The sequence below is a fragment of the Dermacentor silvarum genome, chromosome 6, assembly GCF_013339745.2.
Source record: "Dermacentor silvarum isolate Dsil-2018 chromosome 6, BIME_Dsil_1.4, whole genome shotgun sequence".
Lineage (NCBI taxonomy): Eukaryota > Metazoa > Arthropoda > Arachnida > Ixodida > Ixodidae > Dermacentor > Dermacentor silvarum.
The window spans coordinates 83,059,591-83,076,858 of record NC_051159.1 but is presented as its reverse complement, the minus strand read 5'-3'; the positions used below and the strand labels follow the sequence as shown (position 1 = coordinate 83,076,858).

Sequence of the window (17,268 nt, the reverse complement as noted above, 5' to 3'; positions counted from 1 at the left end):
CCAAGACGTACCAACATAGTAAGCTGGCGCCCACGTTGCAGGCACGGTGGCCGGCCTGACCTACCAGCTGTCTCTGATCGGGAATGAGCAAGGCTCGGAGCTGCTGATGCTGGACCCTCCGCGAGACCTGCTCCTCTGGCAGCTGTACCTACTGCCGCCTTTCTCCTACACCTGGGCGCTCATCAAGACCATGGAGAAGGTGTCCGAGGAGCGCTACTGCACCGGCGACACGATCGACGTGCGCGACGTGTGCGCCTACGTGCACAACAGCCTGGAAGAAGGCGCCGTGCTGCTTCCGAACCTGCGCTACTGCTGCGCCAACTTCTACGCCTCCAACATGACCAGCGTCCGCTTGCTGCCGTCCTTCTCTTTTCACAGGTATTGCGAGCTCATTCAGGTGCGCCGCTCTAGCAAGGTTCGACGGCCGAGACACCACCCCGACGCTGGTGTATACACGGCAGCGGTGCTCACGCTGATTTCCGTAGACATCCATGTCTTCGAGCTGGACGTGGGCATCCATGTGTTCGAGCTTGACAATAGCTTGACGTGGGCTAGCAGACGATATCTAATTTCACGTATTTCTCCTTAAGGGTCCGAAGACATTACATAAGGGGAGACATAAAGACGTGTAAACTTCAATTATTTGAACAATAATAGCAAAAATACACAGAAATACAGTCAGTGGAGTAAAAATACAATTGAGAATACACTGAAAATATAAAAGGTGAACAACAGAAAAAAAATCTGAGGAGGTAGATATTGATTAAGATGAGTTAGCCAGTGTACGGAACAGTGGTCATCTGAGGCTGTGTAGTGGATTCTTAGTTGCCCGCGGAATTCTTTGGCGTTCGGTGTATGTCACTTTGTGCTCTAGAAGGGAATTCCACAGCACTATTGTATTAGGAAAGAAAAGACGAGTTCACAGATGCCGTACGGCCGTTTACACGCGCTATTGCCTTATTATGGCTGAGTCGAGCTATATATATATATATAGTTCAAAAAATAGAAGCACGTAGGAAAAACATAACAAGAGCTTACTGACGTTTCGGCCGGGGTCCGGCCTTCATCAAGAGTGTCACTCTTGCGCAAGCACAATTCCACTAACAGAGTGACGAAGTATTAGTGGTGTTGCCTTTATGTAATTCCTTGCAGCGCAACATTTAAGGTCCGCGAAGAGTGCTGAAGAATATCAACTGCGGTGGGCGATCGCCTGTCGAAAGACAGGCAAGCAACTGCGATGACCTATACGTTTTTTTTTTCTTTTTTTTTTAATATGTATAAGCATTTCTATGCCTGCTCAACGAGAAAACCCGTTCATCCGTCCTTCACGTAAGACAATCGCTTTAAAGCTATAGGGCCCACAGCAGTGAGCGAATTCATCTTTGTGCTGCCTCTCGCTTCAACGCGAACCAAGCGGCGAGAACACAGCATTCGGCGCTCCCATCGCAGATCGCTTTTAAGATAAGGGCCCGCGCGGTCACGCCAGAGGCAGCCGCCGCCGGAGCACGGTTGATCACGGTTGATAATGCTTTTCATCGAGAGGAGGCAGCGTCATCGACCACGTCTGCGTACGAGGTCTACCAAACGTGGCACTGTTCAATTACGTCACGTACTACACGCATCGCCCAGTGCTCATCTTCCACGAAGTATAGCGGCATCATCCAACCGCACCATCATACAGGGTGTTTCAGTGCATGAACACTTTCAAATTTTTTTAAAGGTTGCCTGTGGCAGATAGCGCAATTCTGGTTAATGAGCTGGTCTACTCGAAGAGGCGGACAATAATTGCACAATAAATTGAAATGCATAGTCGACTAATTAACAAAATTCGCTAATTAAGATTTAAACTAATTACCTGATGGTCCATATTGCAATTTACAAATTCTAGCCATGGAGTTCGCAAGGTGCATCCACTTGGAACGGATTCTCAGGATGACACCAGTTCCGAGATAATTATTCTCGAACTTTGCGGAGAAATGCATTGGCGTTCGAGTTACTTTTGTGCTTCAATGCATAAAGCGATGTTTTGTTAAGCAAGTAACTGGCACACTAATGCATTTCTCCGCAAAGTTCGGAAATTAATATCTCGAAACCGGTGTCATCCCGAGAATTCGTTCCAAGTGCATCCGCCTTGCGGACTCCACGGCTACAATTTTAAAATTGCAATAAGGGCCATCAGGTAATTAATTAAAACTTAATTAGTTACTTTTTGCGAATCAGTCAACTATGCATTTCAATTTCTTGTGCAAGTAATGTCTGCCTCTTTGAGTAGACCAGCTCATGAACTAGAATTGTGCTATCTGCCACAGGCAACCTTCAAGAATTTTTGAAAGTTTCTTTCGCGGTGTTTCTCGCAATCATACCAAAAAAACACAGCAGCATACGACGACGGAACAGTAGGAGATTAGTAGCAAATGCTTACGCATCATTTAGACAGGTCCCACGGAAAATTTTGCGTGTAATTTTGTTTTCATGTCGAATTTAAAAAAATCGCCAATGCCAGAAAGCCTAACTGTAGTCCTTGAGGTGGGCTACTCGATGCAATGGGACTTATACTCGCCCGAGGAATCGAAATGCATAATGGACTATAATTAACGAAAATTCCCTAAAATAACTTTAAATTAGGGAGTTTTACGTGCAAAAACCACGATCTGATTATGAGGCACGCCGTAGTGGGGGACTACGGGAAATTTTGACCACCTGGGGTTCTTTAACGTGCACCTAAATCTAAGTACACTGGTGTTTTCGCATTTCGCCCCCATCGAAATGCGGCCGCCGTAGCCGCATTTCGCATTTAAGAACATCCAAAAATCATACTGAACTTCAGGCCTCAAACGCAATTTAAATAAGAATCGACACTCTCGTTTCCAGCATACAACTAAACATTTGCCATTGGTTGTAGACGGCAACTGACGCAGGCCTCAAACGCAATTTAAATAAAGATCGACACTCTCATTTCCAGCATACAACTAAACATTTGCCATTGGTCGTAGACGGCAATTGACGCAGGCCTCAAACGCAATTTAAATAAAGATCGACACTCTCATTTCCAGTATACGACTAAACATTTGCCATCGGTCGTAGACGGCAACTGACGTTCAAAATTAAATATTAAAGATTGCCTTCACTTTTCCCACACAAACAAAGTGGGATAAGGACCACAGAATAAAATCTGTAAAGTGTAGCTTGAGTGCGCTTGAGGACACTTGCAACTATAATTCATTTCACTATTTAATGGTCTTGGCCTGGCTGTATAATTTTCCTCGCATATAGTACCTTTGCACTTTGAAAGCGCAATAGTCTGACGCCTGACCAACCGAAGCTTCAAGGGGCACGCGAAGTATAAAGCATCGTCGCCAAACCATAAATAAGCGAAGTAAACCAAGTCGTTATGTTACACCAACAAACCCAAGCTGCACTCGTCAGCTATCTATCATTCTAACTGTCGAAGCATAAAGCTTAGGCTACCTTGCAGATATGGTAAGCCACATTAAAAATGAAAGGAACACAATGCAATATTAGAGCAGAAAGTGTGCAACAAATTTATTCGCGGCTTCGTAAAGCTCACTTCCGGCCTCACCCCCTTGTGTGGCCCTCTCAGAGATGGCATCTTGACTGAATTGCTGGTGATGGTGGCCGAAGGATGTGTTCTTCTCCTGCTCTTGGCGCTGTACGAGAAGGGCTTCTTCCGCTCCTGGAATCCCGGCCGCGTAGATGAAGCCACGGCAGCTTCCAGCACGATGATCGCCTCCAAGGACGTGCCGGCAGACGTGGCCAGCGAAGCCAGGTATACCGGTATACTATATAGTGACGAAGCGCGACAGATGCCCCTACGCGGCGCAGACCTCGCACACTTTGCATTCTGGCAAAATTGCCGTTCCGCAGCTGCTGACAGAGCAACGGCCGCTATGTCGGCTTTGATTGTTGCACGCTGCTGTGCTCGCGTAAAACGCACTGGAGACAACATTAAAGAAATTAGTAGCGGTTGTCCCAGCTATCACGCAGCACGATTTAAAAAAAAAGGGGGGACGGCGTTACGCGAAGCAAACCTAGTGCTTATTGTTTTGTATTGTAGTGCGTATTGCTATAATTATCAAAGTGTCAGTGAGAAAGTTGTAGGGCAACATGAAAAACTTCCGATAAAGCTTTCTGTTGCTCAATACGTGCTACATAAATGTGTTTTTCCGAGCGTGAAAGAAGCCCGCGAATACACGCGAAGTTCCTCGAGCGGCCAGTCGCGCGGAAATTCTGCGTGTATTCGCGGGCTTCTTTCACACTCGGAAAAACACATTTATGTAGCACGTATTGAGCAACAGAAAGCTGTATCGGGAGTTTTTCATGTTGCTCTACAATTTTCTCATTGACAATTTGATAATTAGGACAGTACTTCTCGAGTTAGATAATTAATTACAATTACCTAATTAAATCTCAGTACCAAAAAAATTACTGGCGGCTACTCCACTGTAACGCACTAGGTTTGCTTCGCGTAACGCCGTTCCTCTTTTTTTAAATCGTGCTGCATGATAGCTGGCACACCCTGTATATATAGCAACATTGTCTGTTGCATTATTGACTGTTGGCTGTATGGTCAATGTTAAAAAATCGAGCCCCGTGGTTTCCCTTATCTTCTCGTTCATATATATAATTTCAAGCAGAAGTTCTACAGGTCTGGTGTACATGTAGTGTAGAAAGAAGGAGCACTCATAGGAAAAATGCATGTTCACTACATACAGGTGATGCGATCATTTTCAGGTTTCCCGGAATTTTTAAAAATCGCCTGTGGCAGACAGCACAATTCTTGTCATTGAGCTAAATTATTCGAAGAAGCGGACATTACGAGCACGAGAAATCGAAACACATCGCAGACAGTCGAGCCCCAGCAGCGCTTCGACTGTGAAACTCGGAAATAGATTGGCACAAAATTACCACGACACCCCCCTATAATTTGCGTGCACGAATTCTCGGCGCAGGCATGTGCAGAAGGTCATCGCGGCGCACGACCTGAACAAGCCGGCACTGCTGGTGCTTGACCTGAACAAGCGGCTACAGTCGATTTCGGTGCTACGTGGTCCTCACCTTCAGCGTGGAGCCCGGCGAGGCTTTGGCGGTGGTAGGCCTTCGCGGCTGCGGAAAGTCCACGTTGCTCAACGTGCTCTCGGGCAGCACGCAGCCCACCTCTGGCACGGCCCTAATTGGGGACGTGCCACTGCAGAACCTGGCCGAGTGGGAGCAGCGCATCGGTGTCTGTCCCTCGCACGACAGCGTGCTAGGCCGCCTCACGGTGCGCCAGACGCTGCAGCTATATGCCAACATCAGGGGCATCCGGCCGGAAGACATCGACCGCCTCCTGGAGCACCTTGTCCTCCTGCTGAACCTCACGCAATTCGTCGACGAGACGGCCGAGTCTTGCGGGTGAGGCTTTCATTGCTTAAGGCCGAGTGCCGTCCGAGCCGTCACTAAAAGCTGCCGCCGTCAACATCCGCAACTGGGTTGGGATTAGAGTGTACTAGAATCGTCTAGTACAATCTAGTTGGGATTCCGGGGTTATGGCGCAATGAAACAGCGACGAAGAAAACCTGGAATGACAGTAGCTACAGTAAAGCGCGCAGAGCTAAAAAGCAGAATGCCATTAACGAGTAGTACGTCTTCTTTCGATACTTCATTATGAACACAATAGACTGCATGTTCATCAGCTTTTGGTACAAAGATCCATGTGAGGATGCCGCAGTTGTCAGTCCACTAACTAGAGAAGCAGTCTTACCCAAGTGTGTATGCGTACAGCCTATTTAGCAGATTAAAAGTATGCAGATTCCACGCACCGTGGGATTCGATGTAAGCGAAGCTTTCTGTGCTGTTTGCGTTCATAGACGTGATGTGATGGTAAATGTTACCTTGCCTGCACCGCATGTGTTTGTCCATGTAGTACACAGAACAGGAGAGACATATCATTCATTCACTCATTCCTTTATTGAAGAGAGCCCAAATGAGCAATGCTTTCTGACGACGCATTTTCTTTCTCCCGTGTCATGTTAGGTGAACGGCCACGAGCGCCGAGAGGTAAGGTTAATCACCCGCTTCCTGACTGCGTCGGTATAGGGATCCGGTTGTACCCATTCCACGCCTCCTCTCTCTCTACTCCCTCTCTGACATTCTCCCTATCTCCTCCCTGGACTGCCGTTGCTGTTACGCGTGAGCACGGAGGCAAGCGCGGCAGCTCCAGCAATGATTTTGCGGAAGGTCATACCTAATTATGGCGGCCCGCAGGCATAGTGGCATCCCCCAGGGCGCGTCAGAGAGAATTGTGGTCCCGTTCTACCGAAAAGTCGTCGATGTTGCCTATCTCGTCTCCCGCGCATCCCTGCCGTGAGCTCTCAACCACCCCTCGACGCGGCGTGCAAGGCAGCAGCACCAGCAGTGGAAAAGTTGATGGGGCAAAGAAAGCTTCGCTTAAAAAAAAAGGAAAAAAATGTTGTCGCAGTTTCACCTGAAAGGCGAAGCATCAATTGCGATAGCAAATTTCTAGAGAGTTATACGGAGTAATGATATTAGCTTTATCAGCTGTATAAACTTGGACATGCAGCAGCACCGGCAACACGCAGAACTGTTGTCGACGCCGTCGGCGTTTTGCCCGCGTTCGCTCAAAATGCGTGCGGCGTTGGTGACTGTTGCCGGAGCCTCTGATATAAATAGGCACTTGGTGCCGCAGCTGAACGTCGCCTCCCTTCCCTCCCCCTCCCCCCTTCCACTACGGCCTCTCGCGCGTCGGAAAAAGGCGCGTTTGCTCTACATGTATGGTGATTGTAAAGGAGGAAAGAGACGCCTACTTCTGCAGCCCTTAGCGAGCACGGCGCAGAACGCGCGTTTGTTCTCCGCCGTGCGTTCACTCCCCGTGAAAGCGCGCGCCCCTCGCGCCCTTTCACTCGCACATACAGCATTCGGCGCGTATGGCGCTGAGCCGTGCTCCCTCAAGGGCTGCAGAAGATAGCGCCAACCTTTCCCTCAAGAACCACTTATCATCGGCGCGCGGCGACGATTGGCGCTGAGCCGTGCTCCCTCAAGGGCTGCAGAAGATAGCGCCAACCTTTCCCTTTCCCTCAAGAACCACTTATCAAAGGCGACGATTTCATCTCCATTGACGTCATACGGAACCTCACGGCGACGACGACGGCGACGACGACGGCAGAAATCTGCTTTTGAGTGTCCATATAATTGCTATCGCAATAAAAAGAAAAAATGTAGCTTTCTCAAACTGCACAGTCAACGGTTATGAGAGACGCGGTAGTACTGGTGCTTAGGATGTATTTCGCCCGTCTGGAGTATACGTTAACGTACACCTAAATCTATAGAGTACAGGAGAGAGAGAAATAACATTTATTAGCACCGAAGGAACTAAAGCCGAAGTCCGGGCCTCCTGGTAGGCTCATGCCTCCTGGCCCAGCACGTGCTGCACCAGAAGCGGCCACCATAGTTTTTCAAACCTTCGTGGCGGAGTGTTCCACAGCGTTTATGCATTCCACCTCGATGGTGCTGCCGCGCCGGTAAATCGAACCGGCGCTGAGGCAAGGCGTCGGGTTTTGAGGCAACAAATGCTGTCTCGATGCCAGAGAGACGTGGTATTGTGGCATCCTAGCGCGGAGCAAGCGCGGTCTGTTTACATTGAGCGAACTAGCCGGTGAAAAATGTCTTAAACTTGAAAGGCATTATTGCGGACCTATAGCTCTCTCAACTGTATATAGTTAGGCAGGATTAAATTTCAGCAAGGAGGCTATATAGGGGTGTGAATCCTTCTGCTCTTTGTCGCAACCAAGACCGAAGTTACCTACAACGCGTCGTAAAGCGCTTGCGGCATTCTTCGCGTGCGCAGCGCCGTGACGCGCCGCAAGTTGGCCGTGGCCATCGCCATCATCGGGCTGCCTCCCGTGGTGCTGATGGACGACCCGGCCACTGGGCTGGACCTGATGTCCAAGCGCAAGATCTACCGAACAGTCGCCCAGCTCCGGCGCCTGTTCAAGTCGGCCGTCCTGATCGTGACGCACAGCGTCAGCGACTGCGTCGTCATGTCTGACCGCATGGCGGTCATGCGGGAAGGCCGCTTCCAGTGCCTGGGCACCGTGAACGAACTGCGCGAGCGCCTCTCCACCGGCACCGTGCTGCTCGTCAAGCTCGCCCCGGAAAGCGGCGGCGACGCGGACGTGCTCAAGCTGGTGCACACGCTCGTGCTCAAGGCGTTCCCCGACGCCACGTACAGCGGCTGGCTTGGCCGCTCGCTGGAGTACGCGGTGACTCTCTCGGCACCCTGGAGTCAACTGGTGCTGAGGGTCCGCGATCTGCACTCGCAGATGGTCAATAACGTCACCCACGTCGTCCTCACGGACGTGACGCTCGAGCTCGGGCTGCTCAAGGTGGTCAAATACCAGAAGCCCAAGCGGGCTTCCACGCCGGCCGAAGACGTTGTCGCCTAAAGACGAGCCGTGTAGATTATATCGCGGTATCTCACGATTGCTACACGAGGAGCGTGCCCAAGCGGAATAAAACCTTATTATACTGTTTCAAAGGAAGATGCTCTCTCGCGCTGCTCTGTTTTTCGTACGTATGACTCGCAGTTTATCGCAAGATTTTAAAGTGAAGCTTTATTTAGCCCTTCCCTCCGCTTTCCGGGTAGTGGCTGTTTACGCCTTGCCAAGTTTACATGATAATTTACTAAGCAGAGAACTTCGGCCACTCGGTATATGCGACCAACTTGCTGCTGGCCTTGTCTTGCCAAGTAGACAAATTGGGCCACTATAGGTATGCTAGTTGGTACGGATCATTCATTTTACATAGCGCCAAAAAACACGGACAAGTCCCGTGTTCTCCTAGCTTGTCCGCGTTTTTGGCGCTGTGCAAAATGAAGGCGACTTAAGCCACTGGTTAAGCCACTTAAGCAATAAAAAAAGAATCTTCCGAAAACTTTTTCAGCTATAAGGCGGAAACCTCAGGTAGAAAACTTAAAATGGGCTCACTTCAACCCAAGCCACCTATGGCTTCGTTTTGGAATTTGTACAGACAGCTCTCGTCATGCGTGAACCATAGGTGCACATTTCGTTTGCTTTACATCGCGTGTGTCACACTATGCAGCAGCTGGAGATCCTGCATCCCTCTATCTCCTCTGACCGTACTTGCAAAAGAAAGGGAGTCTCAGGCCGAACTGCTTCTACCGGCTCTTACTGCCCGTGTTCCTATTCTAAACCAACAGATGATTGCTGCCTGTCATACAGTGTTAATTGGCCGAAGACGATTCGCCAGAACCTTCGTTCTCAACATCAAGACTTGGCAAGATATGCTCCAGTCTGGCAGTGCTGCGTGATGCGGACCACTTTTGTCCAGCACCAGCTTGACCGACGTTTAGTGGCCACATTCAACTTGCACAATTTGAAGCGCTATCAATAGCTCAGTACGAAGCGAAGTCTGCCAAAACATCTAACCAGGAACAGCCAGGAGCGAGCGCATTCGGGTATACGTTGCCTGTAGGCAACATTCGGTTGTACTTCTCTGTGAATGCACCTCATCAACATCCTTCATATGCGTCGCTTTCGTCGTCCTGACACGAACAGCTAACAGCTACAGGCAACGAGGTTGCCGTACTCGTGCAACGCCTCCTAGATGGCACAAGACCGGTGCACTTCGATCCATGACGTCACGCTATCTTGCCCGACTGTCATGTAGAATCGTATGGGGATGTTCCCGAGTAAGCTGCGGTGATTTTGACGTCACCGATTTCCTCACGGCAGGCTTGGTAACGGAAATTTCGGTCCACGTAACATGATGTCATAAAGCAGAGGGCACAGGCATCTGAGAGGCGTTGGCTCGTGTCATCCGCTGCTTCCGCTGCTACCTGAAAGCTTCGCGCCATTTAGCTTCTAACATGCTGCACTGGATCTGCGTGTTTGTATTGGGCGCGAGGGCCACCACTGTAAGTGCCGGCGCTGCAATCGCTCTTGCGTAGAAAGCTGGATCACGTGACATGGGTTCACCGCGGCGAGTTTATCCCGCGATTTAGGAGTTCTTTTCTAATTTTACTCCGATATTATAAATCTTGCCCGTTGTAATTGTACAGTAGTTAGTGATTGTCCTATTAGAACAGGAAAAAAATGCTTGTATTTAGTATACTAAATCTTCCCGAAGATTTAGTATACTAAAGCTTCTAAAGGCGCTCATCGGGGAATATATCCATCCAAGGCCAGAATTCGCTGTAGTCGGATTGTTCCTTTAGAATGTAGCGACAAGACCAGGTCTGTGCAAAAGTAAACTGGTCAAATTTTTTCGACAGCCTTCCTGAAAATTTTTAAACCAGTAAGTTAACTTGTAAAATTTTGATAGCGTTCGAGACGCGGCGAGGTTCGTGATAACGTTTGCCGTAATGAAAAAGAAAAAAGCAATCGATTTTTTTTTTTTTGTCAGCAGCGAAAATAAAAAACGGCTTTGACTACTACGCTATACAAGCAGTCGATAAAATTACGTAAACTAGTTACGTAAACGCAAACAGTACAAAACAAAAATATGTCTACTCCCCACCTCAGTTCATGGTATCGCATTTTTTCTTTCTTTTCTTTTTTTTTTCGTTCTTTTCGGGCGTACACAATGTACACGCTCAAAAGAGAAAATTACAACAAGGTCTGTGTTATCGTGTTCTATAGGGCGAATGCGAACTATAAACGGCTACGCAGCACGATCGATACACTTCTTATGTATATAGGTTAATTCACTTCTTGTTCGTTGCTTTCTACGGGCGATAAAATTTTTAAAAAAAGAAGAAAAAAAACTATCCTACAGAGATTTATCCGCCAACGATATTGCTGGTAAGCTACTTGAGGAAAGTACTTGCAGCATAAAGTTATGCAGATAATGGAGCCGCATTTTATGGCACGCACAGGGCCAAAGATAACAATGCTGCAGAACCGAATGATGCGATACAGGCGAATTCTCACGTTGTCCGCGAGAAAGTTAAATAAAAAAGTAAAAAAAAATAAAAATAAAAAACATGCCAATACGTCCCGAACATCTACGACAACATTCCTTCACATGTTACCCGCTGCGGCAGCTTAATTAGCGCTGCGAAGCACGAGGTCGCGGGACCAAATTTCGGCCACGGCGGCCGCATTTCGATGGGGGCAAAATGCAGGAACGTCCGTGTCCCGTGCATTGGGAGCCCGTTAAAGATCCCCAAGTGGGCAGCATTAATCCGGAATCCCCCCCTACGGCGTGCCTCATAATCAAATCGTGGTTTTGGAACGTAAAATCCCAGGATCAATTGATTCCATCACACGTCCAAACCAACCGAAAGCCGTATAGATTTACGAGAAGTTCTCGCTGTGCAACGGAGATGACTGGCTGCATTAGCCGCGTATATACATCTCCATTCCTGCATTCGAATACTTCACTCATATACGAACGGATCGTGTTATTTCCTACTTGTATATGCGCGCTCTAAAATTTGTCACCGGGATTTAATGACCGCTGATCTTCTGTGCAAGCTACCGCACTTCCTAGTTCTACGATAATATCATAGCAAAATCTGGCCCATACTGGCACGGAGAAACACCGGATGTTATCATACAGCGCATAAAACCTTAAAATCAAGACAAAGAACAAGCGCCTGTTGCGTAGAACTATATATTACAACCGACCAAAATTCCGCGGCAGTTTGACGAAAAGCGGAGCGTGCGACGGCAGACACCCCGGCAAGTGATCCGACTATATATACGTCGTTCAGGCGCTGGCGGCATGTCCTTGCCAACAATATACCGCATTCAACGTTATGGACGCATACGTACGATTACATATATTATACGAAGACAACCGCCACTTCCAGTAATCAAAGCAGCGAAAATTAAAAAAAAACGGCTTTGACTACTACACTATACAAGCAGTCGATAAAATTACGTAAAGTAGTTACGTAAACGTAAACAGTACAAAACAATGTCTACTTCCCCACCTCAGTTCATGGTATCGCTTTTTCTTTTTCTTTTTTTTTTTCGGCCGTACACACTGTATACGCTCAAAAGACCGCATATGCGGCTGGCAGATCAGTAAGGATACGGCGCCGCAGCCACAGCCGAAATAGTGGACACTGGCCACGAAACACTACTGACGCGCTTGCCGTCTCCTGTACTCGACCCCGCGCCGTATAGCATGTCAGTATAGGCTCATTCCTAGAGCAGAGGCGCCCTCGCAGTCTTCTATCGTAAATGCCCAGATGAAAAAAAAATAATAATAATACAGATAATCCTGAGACACCTAAGTACTTCTTACGAGTTGTGAATGCCAAATGTGAATCCAATAGAATGGCCGCTGAGCGATCCTTCGAGTTATGAACTCGCGGGCAAGCAAGCGCGTCGAGATGCTTGGCGCGTTTTGACTTAACCTTACCGAGGCGCAGTTAAAACGTAGGCGAGACCTTGCGCGGAGAAAGGACGCGCGGATAACACAGGCTTCCGAGAGCGAGGGTGATTTGGCGTCGCGGCGATGCCCTCACCCTTCACGCAGCACCTGTGTTCCTTTTCGCCCGCTCTGCTCCGTAGAGGCGCGCTGGTGCCGTCGTGTCGCAGCCAATGGGAACTCCGTCGAGGCGCGCTCGTGACGTGGCGTCGCAGCCAATGGAAATTTAAGTGCCGTTTCGCTGATACAGACGCCGCCGGCTTTATTGCTGAATGACGCTTCACATCGAAAAATGGCGCGTTCCCGGCACGAAACGCAGATACTCTTATAACTGCGTTTTAAATCTACGCGTTCTTTGCTTCCTCTCCCCACTTTGCGGCTGTTACTGTCTTGCCCATTATACAACTTGGGTCACCGAGTATGTCCCCGAATAAACAACTATGGCCGGTGGCATGTACAATATATATGCCACTGGGCACGTGCAGCTGGGCATGTGGCACTGGCCCCTGAGTATGAACTTACTTGGCCGATCACCCAGAATGGGCATAGGTACCGCTGGTAGGTGCCCGAAAAGCAGAACAAGAGGCACGAAATAAAGTCAGCTGCACTTTCGTAAGCCCGCGGTGGTTTGCGTGTCCCAACGCTTGGGTGTGGCTTGCGTCCCCTAATTTAAAGCTCTATAATATCCGTGCATGACCACGTCCCGTTGTCACTTTGTCTGGTTCAGGAAATATATAGTCAGCGTGCCCGCAGCCATGCTACATTTGGCGAATGTTATGAATTCATCTCATCGAAAGACGTAAATAGAAGTTGGTTGCGCGTTCGAAAAATTGAGGCCTCTTACCACCGCTAAGGGGTCGGCAGCTATCTAAGTAAGATGCGACAAATTTTGCTAGGACGGTTGAACCTCGATATAGCGAAGTCAGTAAAATCGGCAATTTGCCTCAGAGTCACTATATCAAAATTTCGTTGTGTTGAAATTCTACCATTTATGCAAGTAAGCACAGTCGCCGATTGATTTTTACTACAGGGAAGGGACCGCTATAACTTCCGAATTAACGGACAGTAAAAGTAAAATTGAATGAGAAGAAATTTCATTTTGTTGAATTTGATAGTCGGTGACGAAAGATTCGGTTTCATGCGGATCGACGATATCTTCACCAATTCTTAGGAGCTAATAAGTAACGTTGATCTTCAAACCGGAGGTACGAAGCGAAGGCAGCCACACTTTCGCATCCACTGTGTATACCCCTGCGGCCATTATAGGTGTTCTGTGCCGTGGCTCTGCCGCTCGCACTGGGACGACGCTATCGTAAAAGTGCCGGCAACGGGGATCGAATGCTTCGTGTGCCTTTCGCTTCAACGCGTCACAAAGTCGAGATTATCCAACCTCTAGTACTATTTAGATTTAGCGGGAAATAATTTTTTTAAAATGTTCGGCCATTACACCCTGTGGAGATGGTTGACCAACGAAGCTGAAAAGGGGCAGCCACGGTGCTTATATTTAGGTTTAGCAAGCGGGTATGTTAAAGTTAAATTATATTATAGAGAGGTTGATTGTACTCCACAGATAGAGAAATCTGCGGAGTACAATCAACCTCTCTATATGGCTTTCATAGATTATGAAAAGGCCTTTGATTCAGTAGAGATACCAGCTGTCATAGAAGCATGGCGTAATCAAGGAGTACAGGAAGTATACGTGAATATATTGGCAAATATCTACAAGGATTGCACAGCTACCTTGGTTCTCCACAAGAAAAGTAGAAAGTTACCTATCAAGAAAGGCGTCAGGCAAGGAGACACAATCTCTCCAATGCTATTCACTGCATGCTTAGAAGTATTCCAGCTCTTAGACTGGGAAGGCTTAGGAGTGAGGATCAACGGCGAATATCTCAGCAACCTTCAGTTTGCAGATGACATTGTCCTATTCAGCAACAATGGAGACGAATTACAGTAAATGATTGAGGACCCTAACCGAGAAAGTGTATGAGTGGGGTTGAAGACTAATATGCAGAAGACAAACTATGTTCAATAGCCTGGCAAGGGAACAAGAATTCAGGATCGCCAGTCAGCATCTAGTCTGGAAAGGAGTAAGTTTATCTAGGTCAATTACTCACAGGGGACCCTGATCATGAGAAAGAAATTTACAGAATAAAATTGGGTTGGAGTGCATACGGCAGGCATTGCCAAATCCTGACTGGGAGCTTACCACTGTCGTTGAAAAGAAAAGTGTACAATCATTGCATTCTACCGGTACTAACATATGGGGCAGAAACTTGGAGGTTAACAAAGAAGCTCGAGAACAAGTTAAGGACCGCACAAAGAGCGATGGAACGAAAAATGTTAGGCCTAACATTAAGATACAAGAAGAGAGCGGTGTGGATCAGAGAACAAACGGGGATAGCCGATATTCTAGTTGACATTAAGCGGAGAAATGGAGCTGGGCAGGCCATGTAATGCGTAGGATTAGGTGGAGCATTAGAGTTACAGAACAGGTACCAAGAGAAGGGAAGCGCAGTCGAGGACGGCAGAAAACTAGGTGGGGTGACGAAGTTAGGAAATTTGCAGGCGCAAGTTGGAATCAGCTAGCGCATGACAGGGGTAATTGGAGATCACAGGGAGAGGCCTTCGTCCTGCAGTGGACATAAATACAGGCTGATGATGATGATATTAGTGTTTGTGAACTGTGTTACGCCATTATGTGTCATTTTACGCGCCCCTTTATGCAAAGCACTGAAGACACGGACACGTTTGACGTTGGCGGCTGGCGCACTCCCGGCGCTGTTCGCGGCGCCGTTCTTCGTACGCGATTTGCTCCTCGGGAGAACGCACGACACGTGGCTGTACCATTGCGATGTTGGAGAAAGAAAGAATGCGCGCGCGCCATAAACATACCTACGTTACGTTTTATTGCGATAGCAATTATATGGACACTTCAACCGAATTTCTGCCGTCGGCGTCGCCGTGAGGTTCCCTATAGATAAAATCTTCGCCGCGCGCCGTATGCCCGAGCGGAAGCGTGCGGGGACGCGCGCTATCACGGAGAGCGAACGCACTCAATCTCCCACGCGCAAGCAAGGAAGCAGGAAGCCAGCGCCGGAAAGAGCGGGGGGGGGGGGGGGGGGGGGGCGCACTTCTACTCCGCCAACAACCGCGCTCGTCGCTCGTCCGCACCGTCTCTATCTCCACACGGCTCTGACCTTTATGCGCCGTGCATTCGCCGCTCAGTTTCCGTTGAAGCGATAGACCGCACGTACCTTCCGCCGCTGCGGCGTATGCTTGCTGCCAGCGTTTTGACAGTCGTTGTCTGCAGTCATTCAGTGTGATCTATTCGTGTTTGTTTGTGCGCGCTCACACCACGCTTGTTCATTCAGTTAGTAATAGTCGGGTCACATTTTCAAACGCACACTACACATGCAATGCTGCCCGGATCGGCAGTGCAGCGCTACAGGTGTGTCCCTTCGCACGCGCTGCCCACGGGAAGCGCTTCTCATCAACACCACCGTTTCAGACGCGCCTTCTCGTGGTCATCGAGTCTCTCTTCATGTCGGTCTTCATTCCGTCACAGGCAAGTGTTTTAGCAAATAACTTCGTCTACTAACGTTCTAGTACAAATACCCCCTTTTTAACTTATCAGTTAAGTACACACAGGTGCACCCAGCAAGCATCCTCCAGCACATTATGTGCCGTCTTCATTCCGGTACAACGAAAAGGCCACTGAGGCTGCGCGAAAGAGGGAGGAGAGGTAACGTCAAAATAATTCGTGCACTTTTCAGATACTTAAATCAGTGCTTTCTCTCTGCAGTTATACATTACATGCGTCTCTTGAGAAAAAACGGGACACTGCGAAGGCACAGCAGCCGACGACATAGCGCGCGCTGGGCACCGATGCAGACAAAACAGCGGACGAAGCGATCGACTGCACCGTTGGTTATAGGAAGCGTTACAAACAGCCACTTATTAGGTTGACTTGCCACTTATTAAAAACTACTTCCTAAGTTAACGAACGTTTATTTGCGCTCGCCAAACGTTTGCGCTTGATAAACGTTATATGACTATTTGACGCGACACAAACACGTTAGGGCATGAAATGCCTGCCACCTAAATGTACACGAGTCTAAGGGCGCCAACATAAGTACGAAGGAGCGATAGCTCCCACCTACGTTTTGCAACTGCCCAGCGGTGCTTGCATCGTGGTTTTTCACCAAAGTTCCGCAGTATATAAAAGACAAAGCGCGTGAAGCATGGGCATAAAGTGACGGCGGCATAGACGGCGTCGTGGTCGCGAACAGGAAGTTTTAGCAGAATACGCCGTACCCCATAATGCCTTGCGACATCCGAGATTTTGCTATCCACCTATGAAGACGGGTATGGGGAGAGGGTGGCGCCAGCGCTTGTGCACGGGGCCCGCGCCTATGGTTATAGCGAATTTTCGTCTCCGTATTCCTTTGAGGCAGCAGTGAAATTTCGCTATATTACAATCGTGTATAAAAACTCGTTATATCGAGGTATTTCATAGAGAGCTCTTATAGCCATCTTCTGCCATTGTCGCCATCATCTGTGGCCTATTTACTGCATGCTCCCTAGTGTGCTTGAATCGAAACATTCATATGAAAGATGCAACTTGGCATGCGCATTTCCCTTAAGTGAAAAGCTGGATCTTAAGCCCGTCCCACATGGAGTGAACTTTCACGGCGAACCGCCAGCGTGCCTACGCCGTGCTGCACCCACATGCGGCGAAAAACAGGCGGCCGCCACCGCCCCGACCTTGGAAAAAAAAAAGGCACCTGCTGCCACCGCTTTTGGAAGAAAACAAAAGCACAGAAGACGCGCACGGAATGACACACGACG

At 48.6% G+C, this 17,268-nt stretch overlaps 1 protein-coding gene across 1 annotated transcript in view; it reads left to right on the top strand.

The window, feature by feature from the left end:
• The window catches only part of LOC119456760 (uncharacterized), a 59,443-nt gene extending 51,292 nt beyond the window's left edge, over positions 1-8,151 (top strand). Inside the window, exons 17-20 of the mRNA XM_049669068.1 lie at positions 42-378; positions 3,602-3,787; positions 4,971-5,412; positions 7,865-8,151. Of these exons, the coding sequence (XP_049525025.1) occupies positions 42-378; positions 3,602-3,787; positions 4,971-5,412; positions 7,865-8,065 (1,166 nt within the window). The 3' untranslated portion in view covers positions 8,066-8,151. The remainder of the gene's footprint in view (positions 1-41; positions 379-3,601; positions 3,788-4,970; positions 5,413-7,864) is intronic.
• The last annotated feature ends 9,117 nt before the right edge of the window (positions 8,152-17,268 follow it).